Source organism: Mercurialis annua, linkage group LG2 (assembly GCF_937616625.2).
Source record: "Mercurialis annua linkage group LG2, ddMerAnnu1.2, whole genome shotgun sequence".
Taxonomy (NCBI): Eukaryota; Viridiplantae; Streptophyta; class Magnoliopsida; order Malpighiales; family Euphorbiaceae; genus Mercurialis; species Mercurialis annua.
The window spans coordinates 9,034,689-9,051,657 of record NC_065571.1 but is presented as its reverse complement, the minus strand read 5'-3'; the positions used below and the strand labels follow the sequence as shown (position 1 = coordinate 9,051,657).

The 16,969-nt window shown below is 33.0% G+C and overlaps 2 protein-coding genes across 3 annotated transcripts; both read left to right on the top strand.

The window, feature by feature from the left end:
• Window positions 1-4,174: 4,174 nt before the first annotated feature.
• Window positions 4,175-7,031, top strand: LOC126670066 (uncharacterized). 2 transcript variants are annotated; one of them, XM_050363722.2, is made up of 4 exons: window positions 4,175-4,282; window positions 4,890-6,006; window positions 6,122-6,349; window positions 6,704-7,031. In XM_050363722.2, exons 2-4 carry the CDS (start codon window positions 4,937-4,939, stop codon window positions 6,834-6,836), a joined length of 1,431 nt encoding a protein of 476 aa, XP_050219679.1. In that variant the 5' UTR covers window positions 4,175-4,282; window positions 4,890-4,936; the 3' UTR covers window positions 6,837-7,031. The 2 variants fall into 2 exon arrangements, with proteins under 2 accessions (XP_050219679.1, XP_050219678.1); XM_050363721.2 differs by having other exon boundaries at window positions 4,784-6,006.
• Window positions 7,032-11,936: 4,905 nt separating this feature from the next.
• Window positions 11,937-16,816, top strand: LOC126669059 (calcium-dependent protein kinase 33). Its single transcript, XM_050362368.1, has 8 exons — window positions 11,937-12,968; window positions 14,264-14,407; window positions 14,579-14,731; window positions 15,048-15,163; window positions 15,273-15,440; window positions 15,525-15,652; window positions 16,199-16,298; window positions 16,435-16,816. The coding sequence occupies exons 1-8, from the start codon at window positions 12,242-12,244 to the stop codon at window positions 16,507-16,509; spliced, it is 1,611 nt and encodes a 536-aa protein (XP_050218325.1). The 5' UTR covers window positions 11,937-12,241; the 3' UTR covers window positions 16,510-16,816.
• Window positions 16,817-16,969: the final 153 nt, after the last annotated feature.

Sequence of the window (16,969 nt, the reverse complement as noted above, 5' to 3'; positions counted from 1 at the left end):
CTTAAACTTAAAATCTTAAAATTTCTATTTAATCCATAGAAAATTTCCCGACGGTATATTTTTTTGAGCTTTAAATGGGTTTAGTAAAAAAATGTGAAATCTTTTTATGAATACAATAAGAATTCAAGTTGACTGACATATTAATAAATTGACTATCAAGTGAGGTAATACATCATCAAAAATTACTAATTGACTATCAAGTGAGGTAATACATCATCAAAAATTACGAAAACTAGAAAAAATTTAAAAACATTAATAATTTAAGAATAATTGAAAACTGAATTAAAATTGAAGACGGTTCATCAGAAAGAGATCATATAATTTATGGACGGTTAGTGCAAATCATACTTAATTTTGGCAACATACTTCTATCATCGATAAATTATTCGGGAACATAATTACTTTTCTAAGACAATTTTTTTTCATTCCAAATTCCAGGGGGCAAGTGACAAGGTCCAAAGGGGTGCGTCGCCCCCTGGAATTTAAAAAAGAAAAAAATTGCCTTAGAAAAGTACTTATGCACTGTTATGTAAAGTGTGTGAATATTATGGATGAAAAATTATTTAAAATTACCTATCTAATTTAGATGTAAAATTTAACCCATCCATTTTGACATGCATATAACTAATTACATGATGAGTGAAATTGCTTATTGGCTTTATTTTGTGCAAAACATGTTAATAGATTTTAAATGTTTTAGTATGGCATGTGTTGTTCCAAATATGACTAATATGCTTTTTTTTAATTAAAAAAAAAAGCATATTAGGATTGTTGTATATTAGTTTTTGGTTTATTTGTTTGTGTTTGTCCTTTGTGGACTTTTATCGAACACTTTGTAAGCATGATGCTATATTTCGATTTTAATCTTGAATTTGAGTTCCCTTATTTTCTAAATTGAAACTTTGGTTTATTGAAGTGTTTCCGGACTTTAAACGAATTGTTTTACTCTGGTTGGATGTTTGGGTCGGGTTAGACTTGGCTCACCCGACATGTGAGGTTAAACTTGATAGTTCTGATAATTTGGCTGATTCGCCTCTCTGTGATTTGGAACTTGGTTTTATGATTTTAAACTAAGTTATTTAAAGTGATTCCGGATTATGTTTTCAAAGTGGAAAATCGATTAAACTTGACTATAGCATGACTCTAGTTATGTTGAGTATGTACGAGTACTCTATGTTGTTTATGATTCGGCATTTTGGCTGAATATGTGTGATGAAATTATGATAGCTTGTACTTTGGATTGATTTATAGTACTCTCTAGAGTTAGGGGATGATATTAATTTGATTTATGCTTTGTTCTTAGACACATTGATTGCTCGTGCTTCAGAGTCAGAACAAGTTTAGTTGCTTGCCGAGCCGTGTGGGATTTCGCAAGCAGCGAGTTTTTATTTCTATTCGCCGTTTTATTAAATAAATTGTATATTTTGTATATATATTGTATATGCAGCTTGCAAACGGTTTTTTGATATTATGGATCTGAATTGGAACGGCCTACTCGATGGGCTTCATCAAGACTGCGTGCGTACCGGTATGCTCATTTGGTATTTTAGGTAGGTTGGAGATTTGTCTCGCCTTAGTGAGGGCGCCAGTGGAAGATACGTCTAGTGGAACTCACGTGATTTATTTAAATGACAGTTGAAAATCGGTTATGGAGATACGTTTCATCGGCACGACAATTGGATTTAGATATTTGTGGTTTAGAGTTTCAATACTTATCCATAATGATAAAATATTTTATAAATATTTTAAAAGTTTGTCACTTAATAAATGAAAATGTTAGTATGAACTCATCTCAGTATATCTGACCCCGTTGTTTCTCCATTTCTAGATTTATGGTTTTGAGCGTGTCCGTTAATCTCCAGCTTTCATTATTTCCGTGAAAGTCTCCTTTCGATTTTAAATAAAGATGATCTTTCTTATTTTAAAACTCTTAAACTGCAGTAGTACTAGTATCATCTTTATCGCTTTATAGATATGTTGGTTTGTCATATTGCTCCGACTGTTGCTTATTTATGTGGCTTGCTTTACTGTATACTTTAGATATTATTATTATTATTATTATTATTATTATTATTATTATTATTATTATCATCATCATGTTGTTGGAGTCTCAGAATTGTGCCAAACATTTGATTTATATAAGTTGTTTATATAAACTGTTAGATTAGGTTAGAGTCTCAGTTGTCCTAAGTGTTGGTTTTATGCAAGTTATTTGTTAGTGAATGTTTGTGAGTTATTCGCGAGGCTAGCGATGAGTTTCGAAGCTAGCACTCTCATACCCTAGCGCCGGTCATGATATATGAAATTGGATCCTGACAGAAAATCAACACAATACTAATATTGTAAAATTATAATATTTTAACATCATTATTTGTCCCGCAATGCTAAAATCAATAAAATATCAATCAAAAATCAACACAATATCAACCTAAGATTAACAAATAATTAACATATCATTATACAATCTCAATTTGATTTTAATTGTTTTAGTTCATGTTACATACAATATCGTCTTTTTTATTAATGTTAAAATCAATAAAATATCAACTGAAGATCAACACAGCAATAATATAAAATCAACACAAAATCAACATTGTAACATTACAACAACTCATGAGCAATCAATCATCATACACAAATCATGCTGCATAATACAAAAGACACATAAATACAACAAAACACAATAAAAATACAAATATAATAGAATTTTATTCCATAAAATCATAAAATTATTTTATATAGCATGAAAAATAGTATTATATTATTTAAAGATAAGCTTTATATACATTTAATGGTGAAAAATCATTGTTTACATAAAAATAAAAAAAAAACAAATTGTAGATCTGAAGAAGAAGAAGAACGATAAATCTTTTCGCTTTAAAATCTGATCATATCCTTCAATAAACTTCTTAAAAATTCGTTAAAAACTTCTAATTCACTCCTCTGCTGTTCTTGTTACCCATATTCATATCTAAAAAAGAAGCACGAAGGCAGCAAAATGATGATGAAAGCGGCAACGGAACGATCCCGCGGCATTGAGGCTTAATGAAGGACGCGACGAAAAAGGATGAAGTATAAGTAGTTAATGATGAAGAGAGAGAGAAAATTTATGAAATTATGAGGTTTTGAATGTTATGAAAGGTATTTATAGAAACCGTATAAATGTAAACTTCTTCTCCATGTACCGTAGTTTGAAAAATTGAAAATTGGCATTGTATAAATATAAACATTATAACAATTTTGATTATTTACGAAAAAACCTTAAATATTTTCTTTTTTATGGTTTTTTGAAAAAAAAAATCCTTGTAATTTCCTCAGAACAAAGGATAATTTTAAACAACCCCCACCCCAACTTGACACAAAGTATAGAAAACGTTCAAAGTAGGAAAAACAGATCTTTTACCCCTGAACTTGGCAAAACTGGTACAAAAACACCCCACGCTGACGTCACCCTTTAAATAGAGAGTGAGTTTCTAATTAGTCATTATTTATTCTAATTAATTATAATTAAACTATAATTAAACCTAATTAATCTAGTGGCCTTTTTAGACATTTTTTCATTTTTTTTTAATTTTCGGCGAGGAGGAGAGCTCCTCCTTGCCGGAGAAGAGAAGCTGTTGCTCATCGGAGCAGCAACTCCTTCAAGAACAGACCGTCTGTTCTTGAAACACGTTTTGTTCTTGGGCAAGAACAGGATCGTTGGATCTATTCTTGAAGGAGAGCTGTTGCTCCTCACCGGAGCAGCAGCTCCTCTTCCTCGCCTGAAAACGGAAATTTTTTTGCCCGAAAATAATTTTTTTTTAACTCGAGGGGTCGATTTTAATTTCAGGTGTATAAATTTTAAATGTTTAAAAAAATTTAAGACCATGTTAAATCTTTTTCTACCAAAAATCACCTTGGTAAAATGAAACTACTATCAAAACCGGAGAGCGTATCTCACTCTCTAAGGTGAAATGGGGAGGGGGTTTTTGTACCAAATTTCTCATGCTTAGAGTAAGAGTGGTCCTATTTTTCTACGTTTAACGTTTTTTGATATTTTGCGCCAAGTTTGGGGTAAAATGATCCTTTGTTCAATTGCAATTTCCTCATCTCAATTTGGGCTTGAAATGTTTAGAAATTGGGCCATCTTAGGTATCAAACTGAGACCTAAAAAAGAGCAAGAAAAACTACGTATCCATAGATCCAACAATCAACAACAACATTTGTCTTATTTCTTGAATTTCTCCTGCGTTTTTTTATGAACTGAGCTCCCATTTCTTTCTAATCCACCATTAAACCAAAGGTAATCAAATTTCCATCTTCTTATTCATTTTATTGCTCACGTTTCACTTCTCTCTTTTTTTGTTGTCACTTTTAGCTTCTGTTAAGTTTGTTTTACAATTGTTTGTGTATCGCTGATTATAATTAGGGTAATTTTTTTATTGATTATATAGTTTTAGATGATTTTTTCAATTACTGTAATATTTATAAAGATAATTTCAGCTTGAGGATAGCGGTGGAGCAATTTCAAGTGAAAAATGAGACAGTTTTAGATGTTATGTGCAGTTTAGACAAATGGGTGTTTGTTAGGATATGTTTATATGGCAGCATTTGAATTTTGCGGTTTGAATTGGATTTCTTTGTAAGTAATGTTGTTTTAGCTTCATTTTGGAGTGTTGTTACCTATATTTTTTTCTATGGGATACTTATTTGGTTTACAACACAATTCAATTGCAGTGGAAACTAATAATTTGACAACTTTTGATTGACTTGCAAGTTTGATTGGTTATATTATCTGGTGTAGGTGAAAAGAATCAGATAGTTTTCTAATGACGGCGTGTCAGGTGTTATAGCCTACAGGAATCTATTGAAATTCGTTTTAATTGGTCTGTTTCTTGTTCATGTTCAAGGTTGGATAAAAGGTGCCTCTAATTGTATTAATTTAAAATCTCCAAGGATGGATTTGGATGTTGTTGAGGCAAATGGAGAGGAAACAAGTGATCCTCAGAGAGAATGCGGTTCTGCATCTGCAGTAGAATTGGAGGTTAACTTCATAAGCTGTGGAGAAGCACAAGCTGAGGCCTGTTTCAATGAAAAATTAGTGGCGGGTGATGAAGTGCTAGTAAATTCGAATCAGCTGGGGAGAAAGGGGTCTGCCTCCCCGCCCGATGATTTTCAGAACGTGGAACTCCCTCATGATAAATCCCATTCACTTGCAACTGAATTTACCTATGATCAGGAGAGGATACATCCGGTATTGAAAGATAAAGAGTGCCAAGCTGAGATGGATGAGTTAAGTGGCAATTATTTTCATAAATCGATTTCCCACAGTGAAAGGAGAACTGAGGATTCTGTTCATTCACAGGAGTCTCCCATAAAAGTAGACGACAACCAAACAAAAATGGACGGCAGATCTAACTTAGATGGGTCGAAAAGTACTTCCGCAGGGGAGGAAGTGGATCTCATTGAACAGAACTCATACCGGCTAGGAAATGAACCTAAGAACGAAAATGATGATTCTAAAGAGTTATCAACTGAAAGTGGGGAGATAAATATACTTCATTCACTACCACATTCTACTGAAGCATCACCATTAACAGTAAGGCAAATGTCAGTTTCACCTAAAAGATCCACACGCGTACACCAGTCTCCCGATGATGGCCACAGGCCATTTACTTCTCAAGGAAGTGCACAGGAGCCATCCCATCCACTTACATCAACCAGAAACGGAAAATCTTCTTCACATGAAAGGGCAAGTAGACACAGGTATAGACAGTCGTCATCACCCAAAATGCCTGGAGAGGCTAAAGAAGTTCCGCCTCGAGAGCATGTATCTTCTTCTAGAAAGCAAACATCTGTATCTCCAATAAGATCCCGCGACTCACCTAGAAAATATGGAAGAAGGGAAAGATCGGTATCCAGGTCTCCAGTTAGGCGGAGGGAGTCCTCTTCTGGATATAAGAGAGAACATCGTCACAGATCTCGATCAAGATCCCCATATAAGAGAGAGCAGCAGAGGCCCTCTAGGTAAATGTTCTATTTCTACACTTTGGGTATCTATGAACAACCACATGCACCGACATTGTTTGTTGCTGATTATACTGCTTCTAATGGCATAATGATTTAATTCTTTTGTCTTCAGAGGAAGGTATTCTCCAAGGCAACGATCTCCTCCAGGATATCACTCTAGTCGTCACTCTCCTCGACGTAGACCTTGGGCGCCTCCTCCAGGTAGGAGAACTGGATTAGGGAAACCTGGAAACATTTTATTTGTCGCAGGATTTAGTTTTCCTACCACAGAGAAAGATTTGGAAAGGAAGTTTTCCAGGTTTGGCCGTGTACGAGATGTTCGTATAGTCCGGGATAAGAGGTAAATATTTGAAATTGTTATCCCTGATACTGAAATAATTGAGCTATGTAGTTATGGTCATATGGTTCACTTTTAAACAGTTGTGTTTAGATCGTCGCATAAGGTCACTAAATAATATATAATGCATATGATAAAAGAGGCTTAAGGTAATTTTTGAAGTGCATAACCATAGCGAGGTATAGATATGCTTCGGCTAGCTTGTCATTTATTCCCTTACTCGATTCTACCAATATTTTTGTAGTGGACATTTATGTTATTGATTCAAATAGATGCTCTTCAATATGGATAGTCTCTATATTTAGACTTGTCTTTATACTACCGGTAGAGAGCTAAAATTTGTTTTCTGCATGTAAGGTCTGGGGATTCTCGTGGATTTGGCTTTTTATCACTGGAAAAGGACGAAGATGCAGATGAAGCAATCAGAGCCCTGGATGAGACCGAATGGAATGGTCGGGTTATTCTTGTTGAGAAATCAAAATCTCATTGATAAGTCAGTCACCCTGGCTATGCCAGTTGTTGAGCTTGCCTGTGGCATAATGATCTCATTCAAGCGGTAAACTTTTCGACTTTTTGACAAAGTTAAACTACTTAAAAGCACATGTAAAATCCTTGGAGCTAAAGGTTTCATGTTTCTGGAAGTTTTCTCTATCTTTGAATGCATGATGCCTGCGACTATTTCTTATTCTGCGTTACCTTTTCACATTGATTTATGAATTGCTAGAATTAATTAGTTTGCAACTCATGTTAGCGTGTCATGCTAGAGGAGGCATCTAGTGGCATTTTAACAATTTTAGGCTGCCTGTTATAGCGTATTTTGTTTGTTATACGAGTCTAATTTCACCTGAAAATTCATAGATTTGTGTGTCTGATCGTTTACCTTGATACAATTGCTGCTAGAGCTCATCGTCCAACTTCAGTTACCTGGTGCACTATTTTGTTCAGGTCGTGTTTAGGGGTGTACAGATCGGTTATCAGTCTGTTCGGAAGTGAATTTATCAGAACCAGTCGGTTTTTGAAGGAATAGAAATAGTGCCGCACCAAATTATTGGGGTAAATTTTAGTTTGAGTTGGTTTTGCTCGATTTTACTAAAATTCATTTTTGATTTTTTAATAATAAGAGATACTATTAGAATTAGAAATCAAATCTAGGTTTAAAGGTATAAGCGTTGGGCAGGTCGAGGTTCAATTCCTCCCTAAATGATAAAAAAGAAAATGAAATCTAGGTCAATATTCAAAGGGTGTCTCTACTTTAAAGTCAGAAATAGAAATTGGAATAGATAATAATAATAATTGATTTCATAATAGTATGAGAATGAGTTGTTCTTGTCAATGGGAAATCTCATTTTCATTTTCATAGTAATATTTTTCAATTAAATACAATTAATGGAAATTATTTTTATTCGATATCTTTTTTGGTTATTCACCAACAAGAGCAATGTTAGCCAAAACAAAACCGGGAAGAAAGAAGCTGAAAAGCAGCTACACAAACTACAAAAAGCAAGGCAGAACATTTGCTACTCCTATTATTACAACTCCTTTTGATCTCAACATCTATCTATATCTTCATATACACGTGATCACAATTTATTAATTTCTAATTAAAAATAATCTCATTTCTAGCACACCAAATTTGATAAATTGTTGCATAAAAGAACAATCTCATTTAACTATTTGCACTAGATTGTAATTGCAGCTAAAAGTTAGATGATCGATGCTTTCCGGATATTGATTGCACAAACTAGATTAATTGCTAGTTTAAACTGGATTTTAAGTAAACTTTGGCTTGGGTTTTGATGCATTCCAATATTTTCTTATCATGGTAAAAAACCATTCTAATAACAAATTGTGTAGGATGTGTATATATCCTTTTCCCTTTCAATCCCGGACTTATTTACTTGAGTTTAGAAGTGCATAATGTTGCATCACTATTTGTTATATGGATATTATAATTAAAGCACAAATCAAAATTGATTAGTATATGGAAATTAATACTTGCAAGCAAATACTATATTGCTTCTTAAAAAAGATAGACAAATTATACTATGCAAACATCAAATTACACATTAGACGCACAATCGATTGGATTTTAGCTAACAGAAGTTCCTTTTGGATATTTTGTTAAACAAATCCTCAAAACAGTGAACTGAAAGAAATCTTAAAAAATTTGACAAAAAAAAAAAGAAATTTTAAAAATAAGAAACGTTTACTAGTGTAAAAAAAACATCCTTTTTTTGATTTTTTAAAAATTTATTTAAATCTATCAAAAGTTGTAAATCTATTATATCGAATTGGCATAAACTATAAATTACTACAAATTACATAGCATTCCAATCGGTAATTTCTTTTAGATGCACATTTAAAAATATAATATATTATCAGTAAATTATGATAAATTTACAATTAAGAAAAAGTTGGATACATTTTAAAGAAGGTGAAAAAGATTTGATTTTTTTTCACATTATTATAACAAAAAAGGTCACAAAAGGTTTATTTTGAGTTTGTATGCAGTTTCTGAGAAACTCAAGTTTGTGTTAATAAAACGTGTTGTTTACAATTTATATCACTGATGAAAGCCGCGTGGGCAACTTAAACAAATAAAAAGTCTCCCTATCCCTCTTTCTTTGTCCTTTTTGCCCTTCTACACGTTTTTTCACAAAAAATAAAAACAAAAAAACCTAATGCTTAATACCCACACCAATTAAAAAAAAAAAGTTTTAATAACTATTAATTTTACTAAAAAAAATCGTTTGAAAAAAATAGAGGTATTAATTTAAAGTAATTAATTAATACAAAAAATAGTATTTTATTTGAAATATCAATCCTAAATAATTAAGCCCAAAATATATAATATAGGGTTCAGTTGTGAATTGCTTAATACACTAATGTAAATATATAATTTGTTTTATAATGTAATGTATCTTGTATCTTTATTGAAAAAGAACTCTAAATTTTTGTGTTCTTAATTGAGACATGATTTTAAGAGGCAACTTGGGATGTGCATGACAAGTTACAGACTGAGTAAACATTAACAACCTGAAAAACTTGCTTTACAATTAAGTGATTGTTTCAACATTTGAATAGAAACAATTTGTTCCAAATTTAAAGATAAACTATTTATGACTTTTTGGTCTAATTGTTTTTATCAAATGTCAGTAACTAAAAACAACTGCAACTAATATTTAATGAAAGTATAATATAATCAAGTATATGCATTATATAAATAATTATATATGATTTTTTTTTTTTTGAAACTCATAAAATTTCATTAATCAAAAAGCCATTTGATCGGCCAGAACATGATTTGAAACTTTTGGAGGACGTAATCCTTCCAAACACTGCTCCTAACAATGGTTGCTAAAGCCTCTCTAGCTAAATAATGAACAAACATATTCGTACTCTTATTACAATAAGAAATACTAATACATTTTTCACTACTAACTAGACTTAAGCTGTCTTTCGCTATTAGGCTCACATCAATACACAACACACTGTAAGTGGTAGATGCCTCTATTGCAACTTTTGGGTTCGATATTACCTCAAAAGGAATTAGATTAGCTTCCTTTGCTATGATGATGTCTCCTCGAATGGCAATGTAAAATTTGAATCCAGCATTTTGAACCATTCATGTGGAGTCTCTAAACAGCAGAGTATGCCAGAAAAGACCCCGGAGATGGTTGAAATCATCGGACAAATCTGTGACCGTCGGATCAGACACTACGAACTGCCGGATTGCTGGAATCTGATTCTCTCGAACCGCAAAAACTACTCCAAAAGGTGGAGACATACTAACCTTAAATTAGAGTTGAATAACCCAATTAAGACAAAACTAGAAAAATTTCTAAATCTAAACCAAAAGTGGTTGAGATAGCAAAAAAACTTGAAAAAAACTATAATAAACTGAAGAAATAAACAATACAAGCTAAATAATGAATTTAGGGAGGTGATTTTTAGCCTAAAAAGGCCTAAAAATCACCTCCCATGGCAAAAAGAGGAAGACGGCCGCTACTTGGTATATATGATTATTTTATAAACATAAAGAAATCAATCATTTGATCATAGAATGAATTCTATTTTGTGAGATTTTATAAAAAATGTAAGTAAAAATATTCACATAATTACATACATCTATCTAAGTGAGAATATATTATACTTATAATAAATGTAAAAACATTTTTTTTATTATATATTTCTTTCGTCTCGTTTAACAAAAAACATATTTTATTTTCACATATTCAAACATAAAAGTTCATGTTGCGTTTTGTCAATTTATACTAAATTTCTACTTTTATCCCTTTAATAATTTTATTTTTATATTAAACGCAATTAGTTTGTTAATAAGTGAGATTCCACTAATTAATATGGATAAATAAAATATCATGTTTTGTTAATTTTAGTGCAAAATCATTGGGATAATTAGAAACTTTAATTAGAGGGCAAATCTTGATCGACGATTTCTTCATACCAATTAAAACATAAGTCGTACTTTAATTTGCTTCTAAAAGAACTTGAATTACCTATCAACTCCGCCATGACGAGCTCAATTTGCACTTTCTTAAACGGTATAGAGAGAATAATTCAATCAGAAAAAACAAAATAAAAAAATATAATTAAAATTTATCGTCACATTTAGGTTTTTAATTCACAAATTTACGTTTATCTTATTAAAAATGCTTAAAACATCTTTAATCTAGCAACGAGCTATTGCTCGATAATATAAATGCCGAGCAGTATTCTACTAAAAGCATATATTTAATTTACGCCACAAACGTTTTTTTTCTTCAATCATTGGAAAGAACATCATTTAATCTAATACTAATAAATGTATATTTCGTCAAGGAGATAATACTTTATTTTTTTTTGTCAAAAGGTAGTAATATTGATAGAAACAGATTACATCTTACGGTCGAAGTACATCGTAGATCAAAATAATAAAAATAAAAACAACTGAAACTCTATATCGATCTACAAAAAGAAACGAAACAAAAATAGAAATTTAAAGATACAAATTTAACAGGTGACTAAAACAGGATGAATTCCAGTGTAAAAATTTCATGGCACCAATCATATCCCATAACTTCTATTAACCACTTGTTCCGCTACTAAGATACTTCGAACGATAAAAAAATCTTGAATCTTCAAGAACGTGAAGCTGAAGCTTGAACAAACGCTCAAAAGTCTTGAACGAACCAAGGATCTATAAAAACCACGAACAAAACACACGAAAACACACCAAAACTCCAAAGAACGGAGCAATTTATTCAAACAAACAACAAAACATTGAAAGAAACGAGCTAAGGAACGATGATATCCGGCTAAAAGCCGAAGATCACCGTCCCCTGCTCGAAATCGAAGAAATCGCACTTTCTCTCTCTAGAAATATTTTCTCTCTCTAGATAATACTAACTTTCTTAAAATATCCCTAAACGAAACCCATAATTTCATTTACATATTTTCAAAAATAAAATAAAAAAATGGGTAGAAAATCTTGGATTTATATAACAATGTTGAACTATAATAATAATAATAATAATAGTTTGTTTCTTCCCAATGTTATTTCTTAATTTCTGTTTGTAATGAGAACAACTGAACTTTAAGAGTTTAGAGTCCAAACAGTTGACCAAGCTGTACTCGTTTATTAGTTGCCTCACTTCTCTCATCTTTTCCAAAACGCCTTCCTCCTTTAACCCAACAACTCTCTTCTACTTTTCATTTCAGATTACCATCCTTTTCCCCTCACTAATTTATCATCTTCGATCACAAACCTCTCAATTTTCTTATCTGGGTCCTTTTAAATTTCAATAAAGATTCTTCCTTTTTACTAATTCTGGTATCATACCCCTGTTTTCTGATCTGGGTTGCTCAAATTTGGTGTCAAAGTGGAAAATTTAAGACATGGGTTTCTGTTTAAGCAAAGAAAAAAGGTCTCAGCAATACCAATATAATGGCGCTGCTCGTGGATTACAAGATCATCATCATCCAAAAGAACCTGCGCCTTACCAATCCAAATCCCCTGTTCAACCCTCTTATCAACTACCCTCTGACCAACCTGCTCCGCAAATCCCAAGAAAACCAACTGCGTCAGCTCCAAGCCCCAAGCCAGTCCACAAGCCAGACACAATTCTTGGCAAACCATTCGAAGATGTCAAATTGCATTACACGATAGGAAAGGAATTGGGCAGGGGCCAATTTGGTGTGACTTATCTTTGTACTGAGAATTCTACTGGGAAAAAGTATGCGTGTAAGTCTATTTCCAAGAGGAAACTTGTGACCAAGAATGATAAGGAGGATATGAAGAGGGAGATTCAGATTATGCAGCATTTGAGTGGTCAGCCTAATATTGTTGAGTTTAAAGGGGCTTATGAGGATAAGCAATCTGTGCATTTGGTGATGGAGCTGTGTGCTGGTGGTGAATTGTTTGATAGGATTATTGCTAAGGGTCATTATAGTGAAAAGGAAGCTGCTTCTATTTGTAGGTCTATTGTGAATGTTGTTCATGCCTGTCATTTCATGGGTGTGATGCATAGAGATCTTAAACCTGAGAATTTCTTGCTGTCTAGTAAGGATTCCAATGCCCTTTTGAAGGCTACTGATTTTGGACTTTCAGTTTTCATTGAAGAAGGTATGTTTGATTATAGTTCTTATGGTTCCTTATTCATTTGTTTCGATAAGGATACACTAATGACAGACAGTTTCTCATTATAGGATGAATGTTAGAATTGGTTGGGATGTTCATATAGTATTTCCCCTAATAGTATCTGTCGTTTTGATCCCTTTGCAGATGTGTAAAACCACACTTTAATCCATTTAGTTAAACCATTAAAGGTAAGTTTGACCGCATAATGCAGAATCTGAAACGTTGTAATCAGAAATACCAAGAACGCCAACGTGATATGTTTTTTAAGGAATAGGTTATAGGTTATGAATATTGAGTTTTGGAGTTTGAGCAGTATTTCCATAATTGGAAACGAAATGCCAAATGTAGAGTTCGAGAAGTTTCCATTCAGTATAGGTTCGACCTATAGTGCATAAATTAGCGGGAATGCATTAATAGATAACTTCTCTAGTTGACAAATCGCGTTTTGTTTCCAGAAATGGAAACAAAATGTGAAATATGGAGTTCGAGAAGTTTCCATGCACTTTAGGTTTAACTTATAGATAGTGCATAAATTAATGGGATTGTATCAATATATAGCTTCTCTTGTTTACGAATCGCATTTTGTTTCCTGAAATGGAAACGAAATGCAAAATGGAGAGCTCGAGAAGTTTCCAAATGGTATAGATTTAACCAATACTGCATGAATTAGTGGGATTGCGTCAATATATAGCTTCTCTGGCTGAAAAAAATAATTCTAGCTTGTCTAGACCTTTCTGATAAAGGTTGAAAAACTTCATACATTTCTATATAAGTATCATGCTTGAGTAACTCAGAAGGTTTTCTGCATTTGGTTATGCGTCTTTTGATATTAGACATGTTTTTATGTATCCAGCTTGTAGGTTATATTCTCCTTGACTGCTATGTGAACTTGATAAAATATATGCTTGGTTTTATTTGTTTTCCTTTGTTCCAGACAGCACTTGCTGTCTTATTTTTGAAACTTCCTGGCCTCTTTGTTGTTCGTCTTATTTGATTCGTACTTTGTTTGGTCCTGTGTAACCGGTTGCTTTTCTTTAGGCGTCATTAAGAAGAAGAAAAAAATGAAAATCTCATTTTTACTTTTGATCTCTTATTTTTTTCCGGAATGGCTCTAATATAAAAATAAAAAAGCTGTTTCCGTTGTGAGCAATTTAGGAAGGACGTGCAGGGCTTGACAGAGTATCATACCTAGTTTGTCGTTTGGCGGGTTCTCTACAGATCATATGTTTGCATGTGTATTACAATAGCCTTATCATCTAATATATGATCAATATCTCCAGGAAAAACATATCGGGATATAGTTGGAAGTGCATACTATGTTGCTCCTGAAGTACTGCGTCGTAGATATGGAAAGGATATAGATATCTGGAGTGCAGGAGTCATACTCTATATCTTACTTAGTGGTGTACCTCCATTTTGGGCGGGTAAGAAGCGGAACTAATTACTTTTCAATTCACAGCCTAGAGATCTCTTGTTTAATTTTCAATAAGTTATCTAATAGTCAAATATTTACATTTGTTCTACATCTTATAGTATTAATTACTTCTTTCATTTATTTAATAGTATTCACTTAATAATTGATATATAATTTGCAGAATCGGAGAAGGGTATATTTGATGCCATTTTAAAGGGAGATATTGACTTTGAAAGTCAACCATGGCCTACTATTTCTAGCAGTGCCAAGGACCTAGTCCGCAGGATGCTGACACAGGACCCCAAGAAAAGAATTTCTTCTACACAAGTCCTAGGTGCGCATTTTGCACAATAATGAAAGCTACTCCTTATCGTACAAGTCTTTTTCCGTCAAAACTATTTTGCATAGACTTCACATAGCATTCAGAATGATTAACAATTAAAAGATTCATTGTCAAATTTTCCTTCTACTGGCATGACCTCGTTATTTTTTATTGTTTCCAGAATAAGTACTGGCTTATTATCAAGTAAATGAAAGCTGTGTTTTTCAATAAGTTTAAACATAAATTTTAGGGCCATTTTAGATACAACTGTACAGCCATTCTATCGTTATACATTATCGTATCCCTAACTTAAGTTCACAACTCTCAGAGCATCCATGGCTCAAGGAAGGGGGAGAAGCTTCAGACAAGCCAATAGACAGTGCAGTTCTCTCAAGGATGAAGCAATTTAGAGCAATGAACAAGCTGAAAAAATTGGCACTAAAAGTAAGTGAAAAGAGTAGAAGAATTGGATGTAATCATGTGATATATTGTAGATTGAGTGATTCGTACTTTCATCTGTGTCGTAATTTTGGACCCCTCGATTTCTCTGCAGGTCATTGCAGAAAATCTTTCTTCCGATGAAATCCAAGGGCTGAAGTCCATGTTTGCAAACATTGACACTGATAACAGTGGCACGATCACTTATGAAGAACTGAAGACAGGATTAGCTCGACTTGGATCCAAACTCACGGAAGCTGAAGTCAAGCAGCTTATGGACGCTGTAAGATCTCGTTGATTGCCTTTTTCTTCAATTTCATCCAAACTTTATTGTATCTAGCTGACATGAATGATTCTTCATTTTCAGGCTGATGTTGACGGAAATGGAACGATAGACTATATCGAGTTTATTACTGCTACAATGCATAGACACAGGCTAGAAAGAGACGAGCATATCTATAAAGCATTTCAACACTTTGACAAGGACAATAGCGGGTAAGTTTGTCATGTCATGGATCTCTAGTATAATTGGAAAAACAAGATAACCTAAACTTTGAACTTTTGAAGTTCATTCATTTGTGTGGTGACACAACTAGAGCTGCTTAAGAAATTTCAAAGATATTACTGTTTTGGAACTTTATACATAAATAAGTTGAATTGAGAAGTAACCGCACATTAGCAGGGTTATGCAGAACTAGACTAGGGGTGTGCATTCAGTTCAAAGCGAACTGAAATTTTGATTTTTTTTTGTTTAAATCAAAGCAAACTGATATTTAAATATTTTAACTTTTTAGACAGCACTGAACCAGTTACGGTTGGTATTTTTAGTTCGTTTGGTTTGTACTAAAAATAAACTGAAATCTTTTACTTCCAAAACCGAACCGAACCAAACTAAATAATTTATTTTGTAGTTTCAAATATAACCGAGCTGGTTTAGCTCGGTTCATGCACACTTGTAGGCAGAAGAGCTTGGAAAATTCTAAAGAGCTCCAGAAAGTTACTGAAATTGATTTTTGATTTTTATTTTTAATGGATCTGCAGATTTATTACTAGAGATGAGCTGGAAACAGCTATGAAAGACTACGACATGGGCGATGATGCAACAATCAAGGACATCATCTCTGAAGTCGATACAGATAATGTAAGTCGCTCTTCTTATAATGAAAAAGGAAAAATCAGATCCAGTGTTCTCAGAGTCAAGTTACTACATCCCTACCACTAAAGATCTTTGTGTCCACTCGATATGTCGGTATGCTTACTCTACTTTTGAATTACAGGATGGTAGGATCAACTACCAAGAGTTCCGCACAATGATGAAAACCGGAAACCAGCACCAAGGCAAGCTCTTTTAGCACAACCAACTCATAACAGAGAGTGGATGCTCATCGAGATTTCAAAGACGTCGACAATCTGAAGCTGTTTCTATAGATGCTTTCCTTATTAATGCTTGAAACTGTTCCATTTATCAAATTTTCACCTAGCAAGTGTGAATTTCTTTCCATGTCAGGTTAGAAACGACAAAATTGTGCATACGTTACTTCGATCATTGGCATTTTCCAGAATTAAGGTTTTTTTTTTTCTGTCGATTTTGTAAAGATATATGCAATTTTAAAAAATTATTAAACTTTGATATAATCCGAGCACTCTGCAGATTTCTTCTTTTTGATCTCTTTTCTTTTTGTATGAATTGTGGAATTGCAAATGAATTCTCTCATGAACTGCAGAATCATGGAATTCTGAAGAAGATGTGGATAGTATGATCAATTTTTTTAATTATGTAGCATGAACACAAAAATATTAATAATAATTATC

Coding starts and splice junctions, on each gene's coding strand:
- LOC126669059 (XM_050362368.1), top strand. CDS start 12,242: ATGGGTTTCTGTTTAAGCAAAGAAAAAAGGTCTCAGCAATACCAATAT. Junction 12,969..14,263: donor TTCAGTTTTCATTGAAGAAG/GTATGTTTGATT, acceptor CAATATCTCCAG/GAAAAACATATCGGGATATA. Junction 15,164..15,272: donor TGAAAAAATTGGCACTAAAA/GTAAGTGAAAAG, acceptor ATTTCTCTGCAG/GTCATTGCAGAAAATCTTTC.
- LOC126670066 (XM_050363722.2), top strand. CDS start 4,937: ATGGATTTGGATGTTGTTGAGGCAAATGGAGAGGAAACAAGTGATCCT. Junction 6,007..6,121: donor GAGCAGCAGAGGCCCTCTAG/GTAAATGTTCTA, acceptor TTTTGTCTTCAG/AGGAAGGTATTCTCCAAGGC. Junction 6,350..6,703: donor CGTATAGTCCGGGATAAGAG/GTAAATATTTGA, acceptor TCTGCATGTAAG/GTCTGGGGATTCTCGTGGAT.